Source organism: Pseudophryne corroboree, chromosome 1, assembly GCF_028390025.1.
Source record: "Pseudophryne corroboree isolate aPseCor3 chromosome 1, aPseCor3.hap2, whole genome shotgun sequence".
Lineage (NCBI taxonomy): Eukaryota > Metazoa > Chordata > Amphibia > Anura > Myobatrachidae > Pseudophryne > Pseudophryne corroboree.
The window spans coordinates 1,113,739,226-1,113,765,434 of NC_086444.1; the positions used below are offsets into that span (position 1 = coordinate 1,113,739,226).

Consider the following 26,209-nt stretch of genomic DNA (forward strand, 5'->3'; position numbering starts at 1 on the left):
TGTTAGGTAGGTTCGCTTCTTCTCCCCTTAGTCCCTCGCTGCAGTGAGTCTGTTGCCAGCAGATCTCACTGTAAAATATAAAACCTAAATATACTTTCTTTCTAGGAGCTCAGGAGAGCCCCTAGTGTGCATCCAGCTCAGCCGGGCACAAGAATCTAACTGAGGTCTGGAGGAGGGTCTTAGTGGGAGGAGCCAGTGCACACCAGGTAGTCCTAAAGCTTTCTTTAGTTGTGCCCAGTCTCCTGCGGAGCCGCTAATCTCCATGGTCCTTACGGAGTCCCCAGCATCCACTTAGGACGTTATAGAAATAACAGAAGGTGTATAAGCGGGGCAGAAAATAGCGCTTGGTGGAAGAAGAGCTGCCCAGATGTAATCTAGTGATACCCAATCACAAAAAAGGCTAATAGAAGACAACTGGTTTTGAATACACCTTATGCGCTACCACCTTAAAAACAGATGCCACACAACAGTCCTGATCAAATGTCCCAATTGAACTTTCTCTCACTGGCAATATTACTTCTTCTGGATATTTGTTCTTCCCATTTTCTTCACACTTCAATTTCTCCTTATGTGAGGATGTTAATCATATGTGAATGAAAAGGAGATATCGTATATAGTGTAGTAATTCAAAAATTAACAATTTTATTTAAATAAAGCACATTAAAACATATTTTTATCCAATTAAAAGTGACAGCTTCACTTTAAAGTAAAAATTGGAACCGTACCGTGCCAAGCTCCCAGCAAGGAGCAGTGAAAAGAGCATGAATGGAAGGTTCCGGAATTCCTTCCTCCTCCTTCCACGCAATCTGCTGGACACTGGACCCGGTAGGATTCTCTTGTAATTGTGGATGCAGGTAGATGGATCACCATATGCCGCCAACGCGTTTCGAGTTATCCTTAACTCTTCCTCAGGGCAGAATGATCTCTACCTGCATGCATTCCCTTTTTATACTAAAATTAACCTGGAAGTGAAATCTGCACTTCCTGTTACTTCATACAGAGTTATTCCAAGAATTTAATTCAAATATATAGATCCTTTATCCTTCTGAAATACATTCATTAAGAAACCAATTCTATTCTTCTAAATCATTGTAAAACAAAACATCTGTTATATCAAATCACAGTTTACTTCCTGTGATATATCACCTCTATGGTATTATTCTATTTTTTATACATATAAACGCATATGAAAGCAATATCTTTCCCCTTTGGGGTGATGTATCAACAAATCATATTGTTTACACATTTACAAAGAGATCCATACAGGCCTGATTGGTGGATTGCTGCAGAGATGGTTGTCCTTCTGGAAGGTTCTCCTCTCTCCACAGAGGAATGCTGTAGCTCTGACAGAGTGACCATCGGGTTCTTGGTCACCTCCCCGACTAGCGCCCTTCTCCCCCGATTGCTCAGTTTAGATGGCTGGCCAGCTCTAGAAAGAGTCCTGGTGGTTCCGAACTTCTTCCATTTACGGATGATGGGGCCACTGTGCTCATTGGGACCTTCAAAGCAGCATATATTTTTCTGTACCCTTCCCAGATTTGTGCCTCCAAACAATCCTGTCTCAGAGGTCTACAGACAATTCCTTTGACTTTATACTTGGTTTGTGCCCAGACGAGCACTGTCAAGTGTGGGAACTTATATAGACAGGTGTGTGCCTTTCCAAATCATGTCCAATCAACTGAACTTACCACAGGTGGTATCCAATTAAGCTGTAGGAACATCTCAAGGATGATCAGTGGAAACAGGATGCACCTGAGCTGAGATAGGGCACCTAACTTGGACAGACCATGCACCTATATCTCTCAAGATTACAAAATTCCATCCTCCAACTACTATATGTTCGTGGAGACACAACAAGCTCAGGACTCTTACTGCAGGGACCAGCTGAAGCAGTGTATTGATGACTAAGTTTCCCTTAATGAGAGCCCATCACACTGTGGGAGCCTCATAAATGTGTTTTGAGGGGGAAACTGATACAGCTTGGTTCATATGTGAGACAACTGAGGGAGGAGCAAAAGTTGCCGAAAATTCAGGCTTTAGAGACGCTTCATAAATCCTCCTTGTCTGGGGATGTACTTGCAGATCTCACTGAGGCCAGGCATTCTTTAAACAAGCTCATGTCGGATAAGATTAAATTGGACTATTGTAAGTGCAGGAGTCAATTTTTCCAATGGGGTAATAAGCCACGTAAGATGTTAGCTAGGGCGTTACATGCACAACAAGCTTCCATGCATATACAATCCATAGTGAATGATACAGGCCAAAAATCCCACTTGACCTCTGATATAGCGAAGGCTTTCCATTCTTATTATTCCAGGCACTGAGGCCCAGATTTTTCCAGTATTGGAGAGTGATAAATTGCACGGTGATAAAGTACCAACCAATCAGATCCCAATTGTCATTTTCCAAACACGCCCTGTAACATGACAGTTAGAAGCTGATTGGTTGGTACTTTATCACTGTACAATTGTCACTTTCCAAGGCTTCATAAATCTTGGCCACTATAACTTGGCAGGGGGGTTCTTTGGGAATGCTACTCAAGGATCTCCTGAGATGATCAAATCTTATCTTAACGATATTGACTTTCCCAAACTATCAGAGGAAGAAGCATCTGAGCTAGATAGACCTTTCACTCAGGACAAACTAAAGGGGGGTACGGATGGTGTAATGGTTAGCATTACTGCCTCACAGCACTGAGGTCATGGGTTCGATTCCCACCATGGACCAAACTGTGCGGAGTTTGTATATTCTCTGATAGGTTAATTGGCTCCCAACAAAATTAACCCTAGTGTGAATGTGTGTGTGTGTGTGTGTGTGTGTGTGTGTGTGTGTACACATGTGGTAGGGAATATAGATTGTATGCTCCACTGGGGGCAGGGACTGATGTGAATGGTCAAATATTCTCTGTAAAGCGCTACGGAATGTGTGTGCGCTATATAAATAACTGGTAATTAATTAAAGGGGGGTGCCGGCTCTACATTTGGCATGCATGCATGCCAAATCTAGTGAGATCGCTTGTTTTACCGCTGGGTGAAATGAGCAGCCCCCCGTTCCCCCCAATACCCCCCTACCCCCACTCCTCGCTCAGCACACATTGCGCTGTGTGCTGAGCGGGGGAGGGAGAGATGTGTGCTAAGCGCTCTGTGCTAGATCGCTCAGCACACATCTTCCCCGTGTGTACGGGGAAGGCAATTAAGGCAATTAAGACTTCCCCATTGTTATAAAACGTTTAGTGACTCCCTACTGCCCTTGATGTTTTGAGCTTTTGATGCAGTCAGCGATAAGCAGCACTTTTCTGCCCAATTATGATTTTATAATAATAATATACATCTTCTATACCACACTCTTCTGTAGTTCATTGTTTCTGTACTGTATTATGTTAGTTCTGTTAAGCACCCTGAGTCCTACTCTAGAAAGAGCACTAAGTACATAAAATAATTATTAATTATAAAATCACAATCTGTTTTGCAGCCACTAAGAGTAAAAGTCCATAAGGGTACACTGTTAACAGCAAAGAATTCCTGACAGGGGTTGAAAGGGGAGGGCTGTAGAAGATCTTAAGTAAATAGGTCGACACCAAATGGTCGCCATGCATTAGGTCGACAGATACAATAGGTTGACAGTTACAAAAGGTCAACAGATAAAATGGTCAACAGAGTTAAGTTTGACAGGTACATAAGGTCAACAGGGTCCAAAGGTCAACATGACAATGGTCTACACACAAATGGTCGACACAAGTTTCTCAGGTCAATTCTTGTATGTTTGGTAATATGTAACCACCATTAGTAGAAAAATCTACCCTTGCGTGCTCGCTTTAGTTGCCACGCATCGGGCAAGGTGGCTTGCTGTACTACCGCTGCACTCGCCACTGTCTACTATTCCCAATCATAATTCACATGGATAATAAATCAAGCAAATGTTTGATGAACGTAAAAAAAAACCTAAAATAAACAAGTGTCGACATTTGTGTGCGACCATTCTCATGTCGATCTTCTGAAACTGTCAACCTTTTGTATTTGTCCACTTTAAGCACGGTCAAACTTTCATCTGTTGACATTTTTGTACCTAATGCATGTCGACCATATGGAGTCGACCTTTTCACTGTCGATGTAGACACTGTCTATCTATCATCCGGATACCAAGCAGAAAAGCTTTTTATAAAATACAGACAGCATAGATATACTAAAGAGACATTAAAGAAATGCTTGAGTAAACAGGAAAGTCTTGAGTCTGTTTTTGAAGGATTCTAGAGTGGAGGCCTCTAGAACTGTGTGGAGAAGCGAGTTCCATAGAGTCAGAGCTGCATGGCTAAAAGTTCAACCCCCAGATGAATTCTAGGAGATTCTAGGTACTGCTAAAAGTCCTTCATAGGGTCATATAGTTTATTAACCTGCCATCTTATCTGCCACTGCTGTGCCGAAATGTTTCATAGATGTATTATATTCTTAAAGTAACTGCCGTGTGTTTGTGCAGCTGCTCTGTAACTTTATTTAGCCAGCCTTTGGCCTAAATTGGTGAACAATGGGGGTTATTCAGCTGAGGTTAAATGTGTATCCTGCGCATCGCAAAGTACCAATCCGCAGGATACATTCTGCGCGTGAGCGTACAGGTTTTGCAACGTCCAGCATTAGACTATCATTGGTTGATGGTCACATGCTGTTTGGGGGGCAGGAAGGGGGCAGTGAGTCGTGACGTATTCCATTTCTCCAAGCGCAGGCGTGTCGCCGTCGTTTAGGGGGAGGGAAGAGGACAGGGATCTCTGTGGTTGCACAGAGATTTCTTGGGCTCTGCGATAAGTGGCTTGCGTGGCACCATGGGTGCCGCAAGCCGTCCGATAGTGAGTGAATGATCTGATGCTACGTCCTAGGATGCAGATTGGATCACTACTGCAGCACGAGGCATCTGCTCTGGGGTATAGCGAGAACTTTATGGGCCCCATAGCAACACTTTGAAGGGACCCCTGTCCCAATGCTTCTAGAGAGACACGTCTCTGTAGCAGTTGTTCATTGTATGCCCCATAATAGTGCCCTAATTCATTTACTGAACTATAGTAGTGCCTTAGTTAATGTTATGTTCTATAGTTCTGCCCCATGTTTATTTTATAAACCGTAGTATGTCACATTGTAGGGCTGCCAGTACATATTATGCAGTACAGTGCCCCAATTCATATTACTGTATGTAACATTATAATGCAATCCAGTTCATTTTATACCACAGTACAATGAGCAGGTCCAGGGGTGTAACTAGATATACTGTGGGCCGAAAGGCTGTAAGGGCCCCAATGGTGGAAAATGTGTACAACACATGTTACTTTGACATGGAGCATAAGTGATAGCAACTCCGTCAACATCTGAATCAGGCCAAAATTTACTGGAAATGACTGTATTGAGGTTGATAATATTATAGAAACAGAAACAGGCCCAAATTACATGATTATAGATGTTTTCAGCAATTAAAAAAAAAAATACATATCCAAAGCCAAAACACATGATGGTGGTTTTGCAAAACCAAAGCATGGAGATTAATATAAGTCCAAAAACAAAGCCAAAATGTGGGGGTGGTGCACATATCTACTTAGCACTACCTCTTATATCATTATTTATCTTTTTCGATCGGAACTTAAGGGACAGCTTTGTCAGAACCTTGCACCTCTGCTAAGTTGGCCTGTTGGTCCACAAGACTTGATTCACACGTTGCTCATCTCATAAGCTACTTCTAATGCTTGCATGACATTTCATACTTCTATTTTGGAAAATTGCTTCACAAACCACAATCTTACCTTTGTAGCCCATTCAGAATACAAAATGCCAGTGCTGTTCCACCCAAATCCCTCCTTCCCCCCAACCCCTTATACCCTCTCCCGATCCATCCCAAAACTAAGTGACGGATTAAGGTATGTGGGGCCCCAGGAAAACTAACTTGTGGTGGCCCCTGCCAAGAAACAGCCAATATGATAAGCTGGTGATGTTATTAAAAAGTACAATGTGCACCACAAATGTGTTAAACACACTGTAGTGTCCCCAGTTCGCATTATGCCACACAGAAACCCTAGTTCACACACGCCATATTGTTGCACTGCTTTTGGGAAAACCTCCACTCATTGTGACATACAGTAAATCCTTTTGCAATCTGTGATTCAGGACTGTCCTGCCAAACCGCGGCAGTAGAGAATAATGCATATCATGAAAAGTATTGGGGACAGTCAATCCGCGTACAATACTTCATATAGATACTTCAGTACGCCAAACACGCTGCAACATAAGTGAGAGTTTACGCTTTATTTTTAACTATACCAATTATGTGGTGGACTCCACCAAGCCCCCTCAAGCCCACACAAATATTAACTCTATTAATTTTCAACAACTTTACAACAACTCTGTGATCAATTTATAAATTCACTCTTCGTAAGAATACTAGCCCTTGATGAAGTGGCTCCAGCTACCCTTCATACTCTGCAGAGACGTAGAGGTCAACCACAGCATTCTAAGGTAACAAGACATCTACAATAACTCTCTGCAACCACTTCTTCCACCAAGTTACACATTCTCTCATCCTAAGATTACAAGCCCTTGATGAAGTGTCTATCTACTACTCCTATCAGAAGGTTCTGGCCACTGCCAATAAACATTTCCAATCTCCCATCTCTGCTCAAGGTTCTAATCCCAAGCAATTTTTTAATACATTTAAATAGTTTCTCACCCCTCTAACATAGGTACCCCAAAGCCACCGGCTACCAGTGTCGGACTGGGGCATGAAGGGCCCATGTAGGGGCCCATGCTTAAGGGTGTGGGCAGCCACCACAGAGGTTTGACTAACCATTACAGAGTACATGTTCTGTACCCCTTGGTAAATATATAATAATCCATATTCTTGTGAAGTATAATGTAACATAAGTATAATGCATAATTCAAGTGCACTAGGATAGAGTCTTGAACCTAATCCCTAGAGGAGGAGGAGGGCCCACAGGTAGTGGGGCCCACCGGTGGTTTCCCCTGTTCCCCTGTGGGCCAGTCCGACCCTGCCGGCTACTATCAGCGCCTAAGATCTAGGGTCTGACATGAAACTGTATGCTCTTCTTTAGTTAGCAACCTGCTCAATTCCTTCCTCAAACCCTCTGGCACATTCTCTTTATTTGATCCAGCAAAGAAGATTGAAAATGTACATTCTTCTCATTTTCCTACTATACCACCTCTCCTCTTGCTCCTATACCTTCAGAAATCAGCAGAGCTGTCTTCTGTGCTCATCCCAACTGTTATCTTTCCATCATTATTCAAGCATGCAGTGATTTTTAAAAGTAGTCATATACAAGTCATGGTTTTGCCTTGCAAATGATTGACCCTTTAAAAAAAACATCCAAATTCGGCCGGCATCCTGCACGTCGGACGAACTCGTACTCCATTTCATCCTGCCCTAACTCTCTCTCAAATTGCTATCCCATCTCTCAGCTTCCATGACCTTTCTAGCTACTTCAGAGACTTGCCTACAATGGCCTCACACAATTTATAGACTTGCACTACTTATTGGACCTACTTCAGTCCAGCTTTCATTTCCAGTACTTGTGGAATTGTGTCTGGTTACACCTCCATGCACTCCAATGCCCCTAGAGAGGCCCATATAGTTTCTACTTGCCGTCCTTCCGGCATCCCCTTCTTGCTACCCGCTTGTTAGAAAACCATCATAGTTTAAAGAGGAAATGTACTAAGCAGTGATAAAAGTGGAGAAGTGAGCCAGTGGAGAAGCTGCCCAAGGCAACCAATCAGCATTGACGTAACATTTATAATTTGCATACTAGAAAAGTATACAGAGCAACGGATTGGTTGCCATGAGCAACATCTCCACTGGCTCGCTTCTCCACTTTTATCGCTGCTTAGTATATGTCCCTGTAAATAGTTTAAAATGTTATGTGTTGTTGGCTTTATCCATCCCAAAGCACCATAAAATTATTGTTGTAAACTTAATTTTAGAGATATAACACTTTTCAAACTCTTCCCTCATGGAGGTAGGCCCAGGATAACAATTTATGAGTACGGCCCATAATTCTTGTAGGTGGCACTGTACTCACCATCAGGTTTGGATTGGCCCACAGGGGTAAATTGGGAAACCCAGGTGGGCCCCACTGCTTGTGGGCCCACCTCCTCTTCTAGGGATCAGGCCCTGTGGCAGCTGGCCACACACCCCCCTGGATACTGGCCATACCCCCAAACATGGGCCCCTAACAATGCATTCTCCCGGTGGGCCCTTCAAGCCCCAGTCTGGCATTGTTCACTTATGTTACAATCAAACAAGTCAGTAAACCTGTGAAATATTTTTTGTTAACTGAAAACTCTGTGCTTAATATAGTCATTACCTGTAGGCAGTGAACGTCCCAGTTTACAATATACTGTAGCACTCATGCCTTAGGTACAGGAGAACATAACTTTCACAGAGAGCAGTAACTGTAACACAGATACCAAACTCTTTTATGTAAGCCAAAGGTAAAGAAAAAAAGAAAAAGCTAATTTGCCTAAAGGATATTTTATAAACAAAATCCACAGAAATAGAATTTTGGATGAAATACTCATTTAAATGTGGATCCAGGTGAATCAAACCATAACAGCAATGTACATATCTCACTATCCCTACAATATTTCTAATGGTCAAATACAACCCTTATACTGTTGGTGCACTTTTTCTGTTGTTCATAAACTCAGGAATCAGAAGCCTTAAGCCCCATACACACGGGGAGATGTGAGCTGAGCGATCTATCACAGACTGCTCAGCACACATCTCTCCCCCGCTCACCGCTCAGCACACGGCGCGATGTGTGCTGAGCGAAGGGGAAGGGAATCACTTCATACACCAGTGAAGTGAGCGAGCTGCTAGATATGACATGCATGCATGACAAATCTAGAGTCAGAGATAGCTATGGGCATACACACGGAGAGATCCGGGCTTATACCTAGTCAGATTGCTTAGAATTTAAGCACGGATCTCTCCGTGTGTACCCCTTAACACTTTCAGATGCAAATTAACATATACAGTTACAATCACATCGTTACTATAATACTGTAGCTGTGAACATACCTGTACTATATATAGCTGTAAATAAAACACTTGATATCAACATTCTATACACTGAGGATAATTTATGAACTGCAAAAGTGACAACCCATTGGGCTTAATTCAGACCTGATTGCAGCAGCAAATTAGTTCTCTAATGGGCAAAACCATGTGCACTGCAGGTGGGGCAGATATAACATGTGCAGAGAGTTACAGTAGATTTGGGTTGGTTATACTGTTTCTATGCAGAGTAAATACTGGCTGGTTTATTTTTACACTGCAATTTAGAACACCCCATCCAAACCTAACTCTCTCTGACATGTTATATATGCCCCCCCACCCCACCCCCCTCCCCATCCCCACAGTGCCCAGTAGAGAACAATTTTGCTGCTGTGATCAGGTCTGAATTAGGCCTACAGCCTTCTTTTGTGATGTCTCAGACTTACTTTAGAATTGTGGACCAATCATTTAGAGGGCTGGATTTTGCACCTGTCATACTTCTGTGTAGGAGAGCATTTCCCTGGTTCTCTTGTGGAATTTGTATCATATTGTTATTGCTTTAATCTCCAAAAACACGTGTAAAAGAGACCACTGCCTTCCCCGATGCATTATCCTATTAACTGAAATATCACTGATTATATATGATATGTGCTGCATACAAATAAATGTTAAATACAGCAAATAATAATATGACATTCTCAATATCAGTAAATTGCTCTGCAGTGCTGGATACCAGATATAAAATAGTCAATGGCTACATAATATTCTTTAGGTAAATCAGGTTAGAATTCTGTTTTGTTTGTTTTTAAGTAAACAAAGTACTGTTTTCATACACAGGGGCTCAATCAGCTCCTGTCATGTTTTTGAAAAATGACAGTTGGGAGCTGATTGGCTGGAGCACCATTTATCATACACAAGTTTTATCACTCGTTGTCGTTGAGAAATGGGCCCCATAATTTCTTATTGTCCCCTATTTAATTTTACATTTTGTCCACGTTTCTCTTAATTATTTATTAATGCTTTATGTAAAATTGTCACAATGTAAAAAGAGTTGCCCAACTCTCATTTCCAAAGATGCATAGTTGTCTGTTCTCTATCCACTTCTGCACCTTCTCCCCCTCTGTAGTAAGCAGCAGGGAGCATGTCCAAAGCTTGTCTATATAAAGGGACGTCTGTAGGCGATTATTCATACAGAAATATTAAGTTCCAGCTCTGTCATCATTCACAGAAACTCCATGTTGATCCTGAAAACTTCTATAAAAAGAATCTTTTACATTTATCTGGCTAAATGTTTTTTTTTAAAACATTGCTTAATGTATTTTTAAATCTAGATTTGAAATATTTTTGAACACAATTTTAATTGGACAAATTTCTTACTGTATTGTGTGCAGATACAGAGGCAGAGAGGAACGCGTTAAGGGAACAGGTGTACCCCAAGCTGAGAGAATTCTGCAGAGAGAAATATGGCATGGAGTTCCAGGTATTGTGTTCTTTATGTCTACCTAATATATACACAAATGAATAGTATAACTAATACTTTGCAGTGATTAGATCTGAGAGGTCTATGAAGAGGGTGGTCCAGATGGGCATGTGAACTGCAAAATGTGTTGTTCTTGGCTTTCCCTGTGAAGTTCCTAGCATACAGTATATCCCTGAGGTCACAGTATCAGGCCCCACCATCCCATTCCCTTCATTGAAGGGGTTGGGTGGGTGACTGGCAGTTGGGAGACCGCCGGTAACCATACCAATACCAGGATCCCAGCTGTTAGATGACCGGTGGGAGGGGGCGAGTGCAATGAAGCCCCTTGCGAGCTTGTTGCGGTCGCCACCCAGCGGGCTCGCTGCGCTCGCCACAGGTTCTATTCCTGCTCTATGGAATAGTCCCTGTTGGTCAGCATGCCGACTGGCAGGCTATTCAGCATTCGGGATCCTGGCGTCAATATTGTGACCAGCGGTCTCCCTACAGTCGGTCACATAACCGCATCCAAGTGGAGAAGTGATGGCTGCAGGAGGGTTTAACTCTCTCCTTTAAACTGGGAGCACTCCTACTGAATATGGGAGCATCAGGAGAGTAAGCAAATATGACTACCTTCCAGTTATTACAGAGCTGCTGCCTAATAACTTCTTTATATTAGACTAGGACAGTGCACTACCAGTGGCTCTGATTCTCAGTCACATGGCCAGTGTTTGCATACAGAGAATGCACATTATCAATATTATGCATTTTTGCTACAGTATGTCTCTCCTATTCTAAGTGTTTTGGGGACGGAATTCGTCAGGGACTATGCGATCGCACGTAAGCACCCTGGCTTGTTGTCATGGGCATGCATCAAAGCCCAATGCAATTCTGATCCATGCGTATGGGGAGGGAAGCCTGTTTCTTACAGATTTATTCTACCTAGCATGGGGCTGGTGCTAGTCAGATATAACTGATGACTGTGGCAGCAGTCGCCATAAAATCAGTGGTGGCATGGGTTCCACTTGCACAGCACAAAACCCTGCATTAGTTGAACAGATACTGGCACATACTTGCCTACCCTCCCGGAAGAGCTCGGAAGCTCCCAAAACTTAGGTGGTGCTCTGTGCCCCCCAGAAAGGTGAGCAAGTCTCTGGCATCCTCCGCCACCCCCTGCTCCCCCCTTGGCCGCCCACAACGGAGCACCAGTGGGATGCAGAGGCATAACTAGGGTTTTGGGAGCCCAGGGCATGATTAGGAATGGTGCCAACTCGTGTCATCTCTCAGCACACCATCACCTCCTCCTGCGACATCTCTCAGCACACCATCACCTCCTCCTGCGACATCTCTCAGCACACCATCACCTCCTCCTGCGACATCTCTCAGCACACCAACACCTCCTCCTGCGACATCTCTCAGCACACCATCACCTCCCCCCTGCGTCATCTCTCAGCACACCATCACCTCCTCCTGCGACATCTCTCAGCACACCATCACGTCCCCCTGCGTCTCTCAGCCACATCATCATCTCCCTCTCATGTCATCTCTCAGTCATACCATCACCACCCCCTGCGTCATCTCTCAGCCGCACTATCACCTCCTCCTGCAACGTCTCTCAACACACCATCACCTCCCCCTGCGTCGTCACTCAGCACACCATCACCTCCCCCTGCGTCGTCACTCAGCACACCATCACCTCCCACTGCCTCATCACTCAGCACACCATCACCTCCCACTGCCTCATCACTCAGCACACCATCACCTCCCCCTGCGTCGTCACTCAGCACACCATCACCTCCCACTGCCTCATCACTCAGCACACCATCACCTCCCCCTGCGTCGTCACTCAGCACACCATCACCTCCCACTGCCTCATCACTCAGAACACCATCACCTCCCCCTGCGTCGTCACTCAGCACACCATCACCTCCCACTGCCTCATCACTCAGCACACCATCACCTCTCCCTGCCTCATCACTCAGCACACCATCACCTCCCACTGCCTCCTCACTCAGCACACCATCACCTCTCCCAGCATTGCCACTCAGTACACCATCACCTCCCCCTGCGTCGTCACTCAGCACACCATCACCTCCCACTGCCTCATCACTCAGCACACCATCACCTCTCCCTGCCTCATCACTCAGCACACCATCACCTCCCACTGCCTCGTCACTCAGCACACCATCACCTCTCCCAGCATTGCCATTCAGTACACCATCACCTCCCCCTGCGTCGTCACTCAGCACACCATCATCTCCCCCTGCGTCGTCACTCAGCACACCATCACCTCCCACTGCCTTATCACTCAGCACACCATCACCTCCCCCTGCGTCGTCACTGAGCACACCATCACCTCCCACTGCCTCATCACTCAGCACACCATCACCTCCCCCTGCGTCGTCACTCAGCACACCATCACCTCCCACTGCCTTATCACTCAGCACACCATCACCTCCCCCTGCGTCGTCACTCAGCACACCATCATCTCCCCCTGCGTCGTCACTCAGCACACCATCACCTCCCACTGCCTCGTCACTCAGCACACCATCACCTCCCCCTGCATTGTCACTCAGTACACCATCACCTCCTCCTGTGATGTCACTCAGCACATTATCACCTTCCCCTGCATCGTCATTCAGCGCACACCATCGCACTCTGTGTCTCTGTGCGTGTACCATGCGCTGGGAACCCATGCTGCTGCTGCCAGGGAGACTGCACCGCACCTGAGCGCCCTGTGCTGGCATTCTGACAGAGAGGGTGGGATATATTAAAATACATCACCGCCCCTTTAACATGCGGTAGGCGAGCCCCCCTGCGATGTTGAATGGAGATACTCACACTGCTGGTGGGGGCAGGGGGACATGGAGACACACTGCTGGAGGGGGACATGGAGACACACTGCTGGAGGGGGACATGGAGACACACTGCTGGAGGGGGACATGGAGACACACTGCTGGACAGGGGACATGGGCCCTCATTCTGAGTTGATCGCTAGCTGCCGTTGTTCGCTGCGTAGCGATCATTTAAAAAAATGGCAAAACTGCGCATGCGTATGCACCGCAATGCGCACGCGCAGTGTACGGGTACAAAGAGCATCGTGGTTTTGCACAGGTTCTCGCAATGCTTTCAGTCGCACTGACGGACGCAAGGAGATTGACAAGAAGTGGGAGTTTATGGGTGGCAACTGACCGTTTTCGGGGAGTGTTTGGAAAAACGCAGGCGTGGCCGTGCGTTTGCTGGGCGGGTATCTGACGTCAGTACCGTGTCACTCGTCGCAGCAATCATCGCACAGGATAAGTAACTACAGGGCTGGTCTTGTTTTGCACAACATATGTTTGCAGCATTCGCACGCCTGCAAAGCGAAAATACACTCCCCCGTGGGCGGCGACTATGCGTTTGCATGGCTGCTAAAAGTAGCTAGCGAGCGATCAACTCGGAATGAGGGCCATGGAGACACACACTGCTGGAGGGGGGGGGGGGGGGGGGGCATGGAGACACACGGGTGGGGGGTATGTGGGGCATAGAGACACACACTGAAGGGGGAGGGGGCAAGAATTCACACACTGCTGGTGGGGGCATGGAGACACACTGGTGGAGGCAGGGAAACATGGAGACACACACAAACACTGCTGATGGGGGGGTAGGGGGTCATGGAGACACACTGGTGGAGGCAGGGAAACATGGAGACACACACAAACACTGCTGATGGGGGGTAGGGGGTAATGGAGACACACTGGTGGGGGGAGAGGGATATGGAGACACACACTGCTGATGGGGGGGAGGGGGGTATAGAGACACATGCAGTCAGGGTCACACACAAACACATACACAGGTGCCCTCACCTTGATGACTTGTAGTCTCCAGCAGCAGGGCCCTGGAGAAGAGCTGTAGATGCCGCTACAGCCGTGCCCCCTGCTCGTGTCAGATGAGCATGTGCTGGGCTCCACCAGTCTGGGCTCAGCAAACGCTCCTCTGACCCCCACTGTAACAGGTTACTCTCTGCTGCTGCTGCTGCTCATTATCACAGAGCAGGCACCCGGCTCTTCCCTAACGTGGGAGGGCGGCATTAGCAACACATTGACGGAGGCGGGCAGGGGTAGCAGTACAATGCCCTGGCCGGCGGCGCTCCCTTCTGCTGGGCCTGCCACGATGCCCCCCTTAGTTGTGCCTCTGGTGGCCGGTCCAAGGGGGACCCGATGATGCAATTCGCGCTGAATCGCGTCATCATAGCTCCACCCCCAGTTATTTAGTGCCTGTTTCCTCTGTACTGTATAGCGGGGGCGGAGCCGCAATTATGTATTTGTGCCACCACGCCCACCAGACACACCCTTTCCCATTTGACATGCCCCCTGTTCGCCGACCAGGCTGCCCTCTCCCAGAGGAGGCAAGTATGTACTGGCATTAGGATAATGTGGTAAATCAGGCTTCCACAGCTGCCCACAATTACCTCGTCTGAGACTCAGAATCAGGATGTTGGTTTACTCCCTGCAATTGTATGAGTCAACTTGAAATAAAGGCATCTAAAAAGATGACAGAGTATATGCCACCATATTTATGGATATTGTGTTAAAATATTTTAATTTATTCTAAAATATTTCTCATTATGGTAATAACTTTACAGTATGTGCAGCAGATCATCTTATGACCAAGAAATGTCGTGGGGAATATAATTCTATGGGTCATATTTATCAAAATGTCCAACTGTGTTTCCCACCTTCAACTTTTCTTGCATGTGATGTTACAGGCGCATAAAAGCGACATATAAATTATAAACAGAAACTCCATAGAACAGTGCTGAAGAGTAACACAACGCAGTAGGACTTATTTAGCAAAGTGGCCCAAGCATGACTGTACTGAATATAGAGAAAAACAAATGTTTATTATTTAGAACACACTTTACTGGTTTATACAGTATATTGGTTTATGCATTGGTTTATTCAGGGGCGTAGCCAGAACTTTGTGGTCCTCATAGCAACATTTGGAAGGGGCCCCTGTCCCAATACTTCTAGAGCAGAGGCGTAACCAAGGCAAGGTGAGTGGGGCACGTGCCCTGGGCGCCTTGGCAGGCCCAGCAGAGGGGGGGGGGGCGCCGCCGCCGGCCAGGGCATCATGCCCACCCGCCCCCGTCACGCTGCAATGTGAGGGGAGGAGAGCGCAGCGTCTCTCCTGCCCCTCAATGTGCTAACTGCCTGCCGCGTGCGTGTGTGTTCAGTCTCCGGCGGCATTATCCAATCAGAGCTTGCGGACCAGCTCCTGATTGGCTGCCGGTCCGCGAGCTCTGATTGGCTAACGAACTGGCGCCACATAGCCGCTGCCGGAGACCTGGAGCGTTGAGGGGCAGGAGAGGCGCTGCGCTGTGCTCTCCTCCCCTCACATAGCAGAGGGAAGGAACCGGTGAGTGATGGGGAAGGGGGGGGGGGGGGGGCTGGTAGGTCTTATATCTGGCACTGTGGGGCATGTATCTGGCACTGTGGGGCATTGTATCTGGCACTGTGGGGCATGTAACTGACACTGTGGGGCATGTATCTGGCACTGTGGGGCATGTATGGCACTGTGGGGCATGTATCTGGCACTGTGGGGCATGTAACTGGCATTGTATCTGGCACTGTGGGGCATGTATGGCACTGTGGGGCATGTAACTGACACTGTGGGGCATGTATCTGGCACTGTGGGGCATGTAACTGGCACCGTGGGGCATTGTATCTGGCACTGTGGGGCATGTATCGCCCTGTGGGGCATTGTATCTGGCACTGTGGGGCAGTGTAACTGGCACTGTGGGGTTTTGTAACTGGCACTGTGGGGCATTGTATCTGGCACTGCGGGGCATGTATCTGGCACTGCGGGGCATGTATCTGGCACTGTGGGGCATTGTATCTGGCACTGTGGGGCATTGTATCTGGCACTGTGGGGCATTGTATCTGGCACTGTGGGGCGCTGTATCTGTCACTGTGGATCTGACACTGTGGTGCACTGTGTATCTGGCATTGTGGGGCATTGTGTATCTGGCACTGTGTAAAAAGGGGACTCTGTGCATACTGTGCAAAAATTGAATGAAGGTGTGCTGAGAGACGACACAAGGGGTAGGTGATAGTGTGCTGACAGGCGACACAGGGGGTAGGTGATAGTCATGTTGGCACGCCCCATTTTCAGTGGTCACACCCCTTCTGGTGCGTGACCTCACCCCTTCTGGTGCGTGGCCATGCCCATTTTTTTGGCACATACTTCTTTTTGTCTGTGTTTCATCTTGCCCTGGGCTTCGAAAACCCTAGTTACGCCTCTGTTCTAGAGAAACACCTCTCCAGTGCAGTTGTTCATTTTATACTCGATAATAGTGCCGTAGTTCATTTTCTGAACCATAGTAGTGCCCTAGTTTATGTTGTCACATTATACAACACCTTGCCCCCAATCACATTATGACATACAGTGTCACCTGCTCATATTGTGCCACATTACAGTGCTCCAGTTCATATTATGAAACACTATAGTTCATCCACTTTATATTGTGCCATATTACAGTGCCCTAGTTCATATTATGCCACACTATAGTTCATCCACTTTATATTGTGCCACATTACAGTGCTCCAGTTGATATTGTAGAAAAAACAAACAGGGTAAAGATGCAATAAAGCCCCTCCCGTCTACAGGCTAATATAAGGTTGGATGTGATTAAGTATAATTTGCACCTGCCGCAAGCCATTAAAAGCCAAGTATTGCTGCTTGGTCTAGCTAAAAACATAGAAAAAAGATTATGGCTGCGCTGGGAAATTAAATAAAATGGACACCTGTTCACGAAGAAGAGTTTGATTGGCTTCTCTTTTATAACATGCAAAGTTTATTACAAACAATACAGATATTCTCTTTTAAAAGGCTAAGGGGGTAGTTCAGACTGGATCGCTGCAGCGGCAGTGATAGCAGTCTGAAGCCCTTTGCGGTGTGCTCGTGCAGTGGGTGCACTGCGACTGTGCACCCCGGGAGCCCAGTGAGATGCTAACTGCATCTCAGGGCTGTGATCGCCTCTGCCAGATCGATAGACAGAGGCAGTCATGGGGCGGAAAGGGGCGTGCCAACGGTGTAATAACGCCGTTGGCGGGGCACAGTCCGGACAACGCTGGCATGTCTGGACCGTTGCGGGGGTAGGCTGCGTCTGCTGCATGACATCACACGCAGCCACTGCGACCCGGGACGTGGCGGGTAGCCACCTGCCAGCGAAGCTAGGCTGCACAGGCAGGGACCTACTCGCCGGGTATGAAAGCATCCCCGCTGTGCGATGCTTTTGCACCCTTGTGGGGAGGTAGGGCCTGACATGCAAGGTGGACTAGCCCTGTGCTGGGTGTCCCCCCACATGTCAGAGAAACTCATCGTAGATGTGCTAAATTTAGCACATCTACGATCAGATCTGAATTACCCCCTAAATCCCATACAACATACTGTAAATATATATATATATATATATATATATATACACACACACACACAGCAGCAAATTTTTGCACATATAACTTATAAATACAGAGCCTGATGTGATGGATTGTGAGACGGCCGGAGCTCCGAGACTCCGGCAGAATTTGTATGTTTTTTTTTAAAGCAGCAAACGTTACAAGCCAAAACCTGGTTGATTTTGCCTTGTAAACATGTGCTGCTTTAATAAAACGTATGAGTTCGGCCGGAGTTTCGGAGCTCCAGCGTCTCGCTATCCAATACATCAAGATGTATTTTTAAAAATATATTACCTCATGGCCATGAGCTTAAAACAATAAGGATCCTTTCTTTGGTTAAGTGGGCAGAATAATAAACAATGTATCTAGAAGCTCAGCAACTGTTTTTAGTTTGTATCACTTAACTCACCACTAGGTTGGCAGAGTCATTTGCATATCCAAAGTTAGCAGTGTCCGTATAGGTATTGCAACGCTGACAGGCTCCATTTCTCCCCGTACCTTGTACTGTAGTACTGTGATCAGGGAGGTAATACAACACAGAAGTGAGTCAGCAATTCCAACAGGATTTTTTTTATTGAGCCGCAATGAACTCTGGATTGAAGATGATAATTGGTTAATTGATGTTAAATTTGAATAATCACAAAAAGAAAAATTGGGCAATAAAGATGAACAAAGAGAAGACAATTGACTACAGTTCACACCACAAAGGAGCATTCAATATGCAAAAGACAATTCATTTGAATCACAAAAGAATGGCAGAATATAATTTGAATCACAGATGGACATGTAAATTGGATTCACCAATGTTAGCATAAGATAATTGGAATCACAGTTTATAATGTGGTCATGAGGAGAGTGATGAAAAATACACTCAGCAATAACAAACACTAACTTTCTAGCTTTCCCTAGCCAAGGTATGACAATCTTCACCGGCAATAAACATTGGAGCTCTGGTAGAATTCTGCAGTGCCACACTATGTCAGTGGGATAAATTGACACACAGATGTAAGGTTGTGACAAGGTCTTGGGTTGTGAAGGGACAAATGTTCTCAGTTCTATCCAAGAGGATGTAGCTAGCGAAGGGATGGTAGTGTCAGAGCTGGAACTAGACATATAGTATTAGTGCTCTGTGGGAGAGAGAGAATGCTGTTGCCCCCTACTCCAATGTAACACTGGAGTATGTGTTGCCAAAACTACTCTGGAGGTCTGTATAAGGGTTAGACTGCTCTCCAATCCTGTGCAGCTTTCTTTTATCTGTTATTGCAGCTTTAACAACCTGTTGCTGCTGCTGGTGGTAGTGCCTTATGCTCAGGGCCGGTTCTTGCCCTTTTGGCGCCCCGGGCGGGAAATAGGGGTGTGGCTTCATACAGGGGACGTGGTCAGTTATGCCCCCTGTACAGTAGAGTAGCGCAGCTGAAAAAGAAAAAAAAACAAATAAGAATACTTACTATCCCCACTCCCGAACGCTACAGACCTCCACCGGCGCCGCTCCTCTCCTCGGATCTGGCATAGACAGACACTAGAGGTCAATTATCCGCACAGCAAAGGTCCTCTCCACGAATGGAAACTAGACTCGTAGCGTCTAGTTCCCTTCACAGCGGGGGACCCGTGGGGGACACAGCGGGCAGCGGGGGGCACAGCAGTAGCGGATCTTGCCATGGTGCGGTGCGCTCTGGATGGCGCCGGCGCCCTCCGGAAGGCGGCGCCCGGGCAAAAGTCCTGCTTGCCCGTGGCAAGATCCGCTACTGCTTATGCTCAGTTACTAATGGCCGGATCCAGGAACATTGAAGTCCTGTTTGGAAAAGAGAGTTCTATTTACCTTTTGGAATCTGAGCAATGAGACCTCCCCCTCCTGACCGAGCCTGATATGAAATCACTGGCACCTACTTGTATGCCTCCTTCACCCCAACCAGATCTATGTTAAATAAATATATAATAAGTTTTAAATGACTGGACCCCTAGTATACATTACACTGCCCAATGCCTGCCCAGTACACAATATGCCATGCAGTGTCCCTCCTAAGCCACAATATGCCACAGATTGCCCCCCAGTACACAATGAGCATATTTTAGAGGTGGATGCAGTTGCGACTGCACCTACCTATGAGATGCCCACTGGCTGCAGCGCCAGTCCACCACTGTGCATATTAAGATGCACCATCAGTTGCACCATCGAAGTCCTAGTCCTATGGAGCTGCAGATTTTCCATGTGAACATGACGGTGTCAGTGGAACCGCAACATTCCTGAATTTGTCTAGTCACCCCCATATTACCACCCAGAAACACCTTCTGACATTGCATCTTTCTGCGTCCAAATTCATTCTAGGTCTCCCGGCGGTGACCATCAGGATGCATACACGGTGTCACACTGCACTGCGTGCAGTTAGCATGCACCTCTGAATCAGGCCCATTATGTCTGAGTGCCTCACCCCCAGTCCACTATATATGAGTGCACCTCCCAGAACACAGTATATATCAGAGTAATCCCCAGTACACTGTATGTCACAGATTGCCCCCCAATCCCCTCAGTACACTATGGGGGAGATTCAAATGCTTGAAAAGTCAGTTGGGAGTCTGTTTTTTCCTATCTAATAGACAGGAAAAAACAGACACCCAACCAACTTTTCAAACATTTGAATCTCCCTCTATATGTTACAGAATACCCCCTAGAATGCTCCCCCGATCCCCTTAGTACACTATATCTCACAGAGTGCCTCCACCCTCCCCCACCCCCAACAGCCTCAGTATTCTATATGTCACACAGTGCCTCCCCAACCCCCTCATGTTCTTTGAACAGATCATCATTGCACCATCATTGGTGAGGATTGCTGTCAGGTCCTGTGAGTTATGTAGTAATTGTGACATTTTTGGAATTTTTCTGTCGGATATGTGTATGTCTGTCAGCAAGGTGGTGATGTGCCACCATCAGTGGGGCAGGGATGTGCTGCTGTCAGTGAGGTGGCAATGTGCTGCTGTCAGTGAGGCAGGGATGTGCTGCTGTCAGTGAGGTGGCAATGTGCTGCTGTTAGTGAGGCAGGGATGTGCCGCTGTCAGTGAGGCAGTGATGTGCTACTGTCAGAGAGGTGGCAATGTGCTGCTGTCAGTGAGGCAGGGATGTGCCGCTGTCAGTGAGGCAGGGATGTGCCGCTGTCAGGGAGGCAGGGCTGTGCCGCTGTCAGTGAGGCAGGGCTGTGCCGCTGTCAGTGAGGCAGGGATGTGCCGCTGTCAGTGAAGCAGGAATGTGCTGCTGTCAGTGAGGCAGGGATGTGCCGCTGTCAGTGAGGCAGGGATGTGCCGCTGTCAGTGAGGCAGGGATGTGCTACTGTCAGCGAGGTGGCACTGTGCTGCTGTCAGTGAGGCAGTGATGTGCAGCTGTCAGTGAGGCAGTGATGTGCCGCTGTCAGTGAGGCAGGGATGTGCCGCTGTCAGTGAGGCAGGAATGTGCCGCTGTCAGTGAGGCAGGGATGTGCCGCTGTCAGTGAGGCAGGAATGTGCAGCTGTCAGTGAGGCAGGGATGTGCCGCTGTCAGTGAGGCAGGGATGTGCCGCTGTCAGTGAGGCAGGGATGTGCCGCTGTCAGTGAGGCAGGGATGTGCCGCTGTCAGTGAGGCAGGAAGGAGAAAGAATTGACTGCATAGGAGAGGAATGGGTTAAACATCCTGTGAGGGGTGGACCTAGCTGTGAGGTAGTACAGCCTTAGGAAAAGGGGGAGGGTTAGGGTATATATACACTGCAGTGGCCATTTTGGGCCTCTTTGCTGTTTCAATTTCCTTAGGGTGAGTTCTGCCTAGCAGATTGTTTCACCCTTTTGAATTTTGTGCACTATTGGGAACTGTTTGTTATGTCCGCCAGCCGCCCACGTCGATCAGCGGGCGCCCCGGCCCGTTACCAGGCCAGTGAGGCTGAACCCGGGGCCGGGACGTCCGGCGCGGGGGAGGCCGTGTCTGTGACTGGGGCTGCTGCAGGACCGTCGGGTGCAGGGCGCCGGACGCGCTCATCAGGCGGCCCTGCGGTCGCGAGTGTGGCTGCTGGCGGCCGCGGTGGGCGGCAAGTGGCGGCCCGGAGGTCTGGCATCCTGGAGAGAGGGGACCAACGGTCCTCACCTCCGGGGTTAGCTGGGGGCTTCGGGGCAGTGGTAGCCCGCGGGCGCGCGCTGGCGCGCCTCGCTGGACGCCGCCCGGCGCCCGTAGCGGTGTCAATCAACCAGTCTCCCCTGCCAGGGCCGCTTTCAAGGTCCACACGGCGGGGGAGAACTGTGCGAGCAGCAGAGGTGACGGCGATCCGGCCTGGGCCCGTTGGGGTGCCCAGCGCGGGATCGTCGGGTGGAAGTGCACAACAGCAGGCCGCTTCGGCTGCGGGGGACGCCAGGACGGGAGGCGCTGGGGCGCGCGCACGACTGGCGCGCGCACCAACGCGCGGCTCCGGCGGCGTCGCACGCACACGTGTGCGCGCAGCGCCGCTGCATTGTTCATTGTCCCCTCAGCCCTCCTCGCAGCGGATTAATTCCGGCGGGGCTAGGAGGGCAAATATGCCTGGTGGTGATCAACCAGGTTTGCGGGATCTGTCCGCCAGCAGTGCGGAAGGGATGGGCAGCACGGCACCGCGGCCTTCACATGAGGCACGGAGCAGGGCCTCCTGGGCGGGGCGTAATGGCTCATCCATTACTACTGGGGTTCCTGGGCGGGCGGGCACGGCAAGTGGGGGGGGGGTTAGGTCCGGGGTGGGGCACCCGGTCAATACGGACCTTTCCCCCCAGGGCCGACCGATTTGTGGTCCTGATGGGTCATGGCTTCCCGTGCCCATCAGCGGGTCCACACGGCGCGTTCCTCCCGCTCGACAACCAGCAGGGGACGCTCCGTCGCCAGGGGGTGCAGATGTAACTCAGGACGCGTTCACTACGGCCCTCGCCACGGTGGTGGCAGCTTTGGGCCCGCTCTCAGCGGCCCCCGACCGCGAGGTCGGGTCAGGGGGGTTTCCTAGCAGATCGGGCGCGGGCTCAGCCGCGCAGAGGGTCGCGCGCGCGTGCCGTGAGCTTGGTGCGGCCGCGGCTCAGCTGCAGCAGCAGCCACGGCGGGGTGAGAATGTGCGTTCATGTAGCACGCCATCGCATGGTAGGGCTAGACCCTCGCCACTGTCTGTCTCTGGGTCTTTTTCCCCCTTTTTGCCTGCAGTTGATCAGAACGATACGGAAGAAGCGGAATCGGAAGTTGAGGACGTTTCATACATCGCCCCGGACGAATCTGGATCCGATCATTCTACGGCGTCAGGTGAGGCGGAGCAGTCTGTGTCGGTCGCGAGTACTTCCTCAAGTTCTCGCAGCTCGTCCTCTTCTTCCTCTTCTTCCTCCTCCTCCCTTTCCTCGGCGGTGTCCGACATAAGTAGCGCGGCCAAGGCGAGGAAACGGGCGATTAAATACGCCAAAAAGGCAGCCGGGAGGCAGGAGAGGCATAAGAGGCGAAGGCGGGTTAGCAAAGAGTCTCGCAAGGCTAGGAAGCGACGCGACTTGCCAGGTGTGGTCCGCTGCGAATATACAGCTGTCATGCGAGGGCTCAGGGATAGTTGCAGAAAAAGCATTCGCAAAGGAGACTTCGTAGATATCTTCGTCTTGACGAAGGGCGCGAAGAAGGAGCTCAAGGCAGCTACCGCTAAGAAGGGCATAGGGGCCGAGGCATTTCGCACGTTCGATAACTGGCTTGCAGGATTCTGGGTTTTCGCGGCCTGTTACCTTGAGGACAGGCCGGACGAACATATGAACATCATCCGGTACCTGCACCTCGTGCATGATATGCAACGCACGTCGGCGGGTGACGAATGGCGTAGATATGATGAGGAGTTCAGAGAGAAACAGGATGGGTTGTACGTTATGGACTTCGGGTTCAAAGACGTGGAGGTATGGCTTAGGGTCACAAGGGCCTCACAACAGGCCAAGGAGCCCCGGAGCGCAGGGGCGGACGGACACCGGGTCGGGCCGTCCGCCCACGCGCTCGGCGGGGACGGCGGGTCGTCCAAGCCAGTTAGGTCGGCCGTCCGGACTGGTAAACAGACAGGAACCAAAGGGTTATGCTTCGCGTTTAACAACGCGGCATGTACCTACGGAAAGCAGTGTCGATTCCGTCACGCTTGCCTACATTGCGGGGGTTCCCACCCGGCCTCCTCCTGTTTCAAGAATACTCGGCAGGGTCCCCGCGCTAAACAACCATACGCTAGAGGAGCACCCGGCGGGAGTGCTCCGCAGGGCGCCAACGCCAATTAGGATAGAGGCTATGCGAAAATGGTTAAAATGGTATCCGAATAAGGAGGATGCAGGGTTTTTGTTCGAAGGTTTTAGTTTTGGTTTCCGCTTGCCTGTTGCAAGCGAGGTTACAGTTAGGGCGCAGAGGAACCTTCAATCGGCTAGGTCCTTGCCTTTAGTGTTGCGGGAAAAAGTAGATAAGGAGATCAGGTTGGGCAGGATGGGGGGGCCTTTTGCTTCACCCCCCGTGGCTGACCTCGTCATCTCCCCGGTGGGGGTGGTGCCCAAGAAGACACCTGGGGCCTTCCGTCTGATCCAGCACCTTTCCTACCCACCGGGGGCCTCGGTCAACGACGCTATACCTCCGGGACATTGCTCGGTGGTATATCAGTCGTTCGACGAGGCGCTCAATCTGGTCCGCAGCTACGGAACCGGGGCCCTTATGGCTAAGATTGACGTCGAATCCGCGTTCAGGTTGCTACCCCTCCATCCGGACTCATTTCGTTTTATGGGTTTCCGGATTGGTTCGGAATATTTCATCGACAAATGTTTGCCGATGGGATGTTCCGTTTCATGCTCGTATTTTGAACGCTTTAGCACCTTCCTACATTGGTGCGTGGAGTCTTCGTCGGGTGGGCACGGAGTTGCCCATTACCTCGATGATTTCCTTTGTACGGGTCCGGCAGGTTCGCCGCGGTGCGGCAACCTGCTTTTCAGTATACGAGCATTGTTTTGTCACTTCGGGGTGCCAGTTGCCGAAGACAAAACGGAGGGGCCGATCTCTTGCCTGTCATTTCTGGGTATCGAGATCGACACAGTGGCAGGCGAGTGTCGCCTGCCTTTGGACAAAGTGGCTAAGCTTCGCGAGGTCATTGGCCAGTTCCTGGGCTCGCGTAAGGTTAAGCTGCGACAGGCACAATCCTTGCTGGGCATGTTTAACTTTGCTTGTCGGGTCATCCCGATGGGCAGGGTTTTCTGCCGGAAGCTGGAAAGAGCAACCGCGGGATGTGCCAGGCCGCACCACTTTGTAAGGTTGTCAGCCGAGATAAAAAGAGACCTGGCAGTGTGGGCATCGTTCCTGGAAGATTTTAACGGGGTTCGGATATGGCAAGCACCAACGGTAGATAGCGCCAGATTGCAGCTTTTCACCGACGCGGCGGGAGCATCCGGTTTTGGGTGCTATCTTGAGGGATCTTGGTGCGCGGCAGAGTGGCCAGCGGAATGGCATCAGGCTGGTCTCACTAGGGACCTTCTGCTCCTGGAGCTTTTTCCCATCATGGTTGCGCTGGAAATTTGGGGCGAGCGGTTAGCGCATCGCAGCATCCTGTTCAGATGCGACAATCTGGGCGTGGTGCACGCGATTAACAACCAGAGGGCTAAATCGCTGGTGGTGCTGCGGGTCCTAGGGCAGTTGCTGCTTACTTGTCTGCGCAGGAACGTGTGGTTCCGCGCTCAGCACGTGCCGGGTCTGGAGAACGGGGTCGCTGATGCGCTATCGCGAGGGCATTGGGATAGGTTTCACTTGTTGGCTCCAGAGGCCGACCAACGGGGTTTTCATTGTCCCGGTTATGTCTGGCAGGTCATCGAGCCGGACTGGAAGGTCTAGCACTGCGATCGGTCGCGCCATCCACGCTTAAGGCTTACGAACAGGCCTGGGGCGAATGGGAGGAATTTGCTAGAGGACGGAAGCAACGAGGTAAGAGCGGGCATCGGATGATGCTTTCTTTTATTTGGCAGCTTTATGTTTCGGGCAGGTCTAGAGCGGTGGTGTCCCGGTACTTAGCTGGCATTGCGTTCTTCTGCAGAATTAAGGGCGTTCCCGACCTGACGAAAAGCGGGATTCTGCTTAAGGCTATGAAAGGATGGGCGCGCGTTGCACCTACGCCACCTGACAGGAGGCGGCCCATTGATGCAGCTTTGCTGCCTGACATCATTGGGTCGGTGGGGGACATAGCATCGTCTATGTTTGAATCGCTGCTTTTTAGATTGGCTTTTTCCATGGCCTACCACGGTGCCTTTAGGATTTCGGAGTTGGTAGCGCCTT

At 49.2% G+C, this 26,209-nt stretch overlaps 1 protein-coding gene across 3 annotated transcripts in view; it reads left to right on the top strand.

Annotated features, from left to right (window-relative positions):
• The window catches only part of NWD2 (NACHT and WD repeat domain containing 2), a 375,307-nt gene that overhangs the window by 184,885 nt on the left and 164,213 nt on the right, over positions 1-26,209 (top strand). For all 3 annotated transcript variants that reach the window (XM_063922359.1, XM_063922376.1, XM_063922367.1), the window contains one exon: positions 10,431-10,519. In XM_063922359.1, the coding sequence (XP_063778429.1) occupies positions 10,431-10,519 (89 nt within the window). The remainder of the gene's footprint in view (positions 1-10,430; positions 10,520-26,209) is intronic.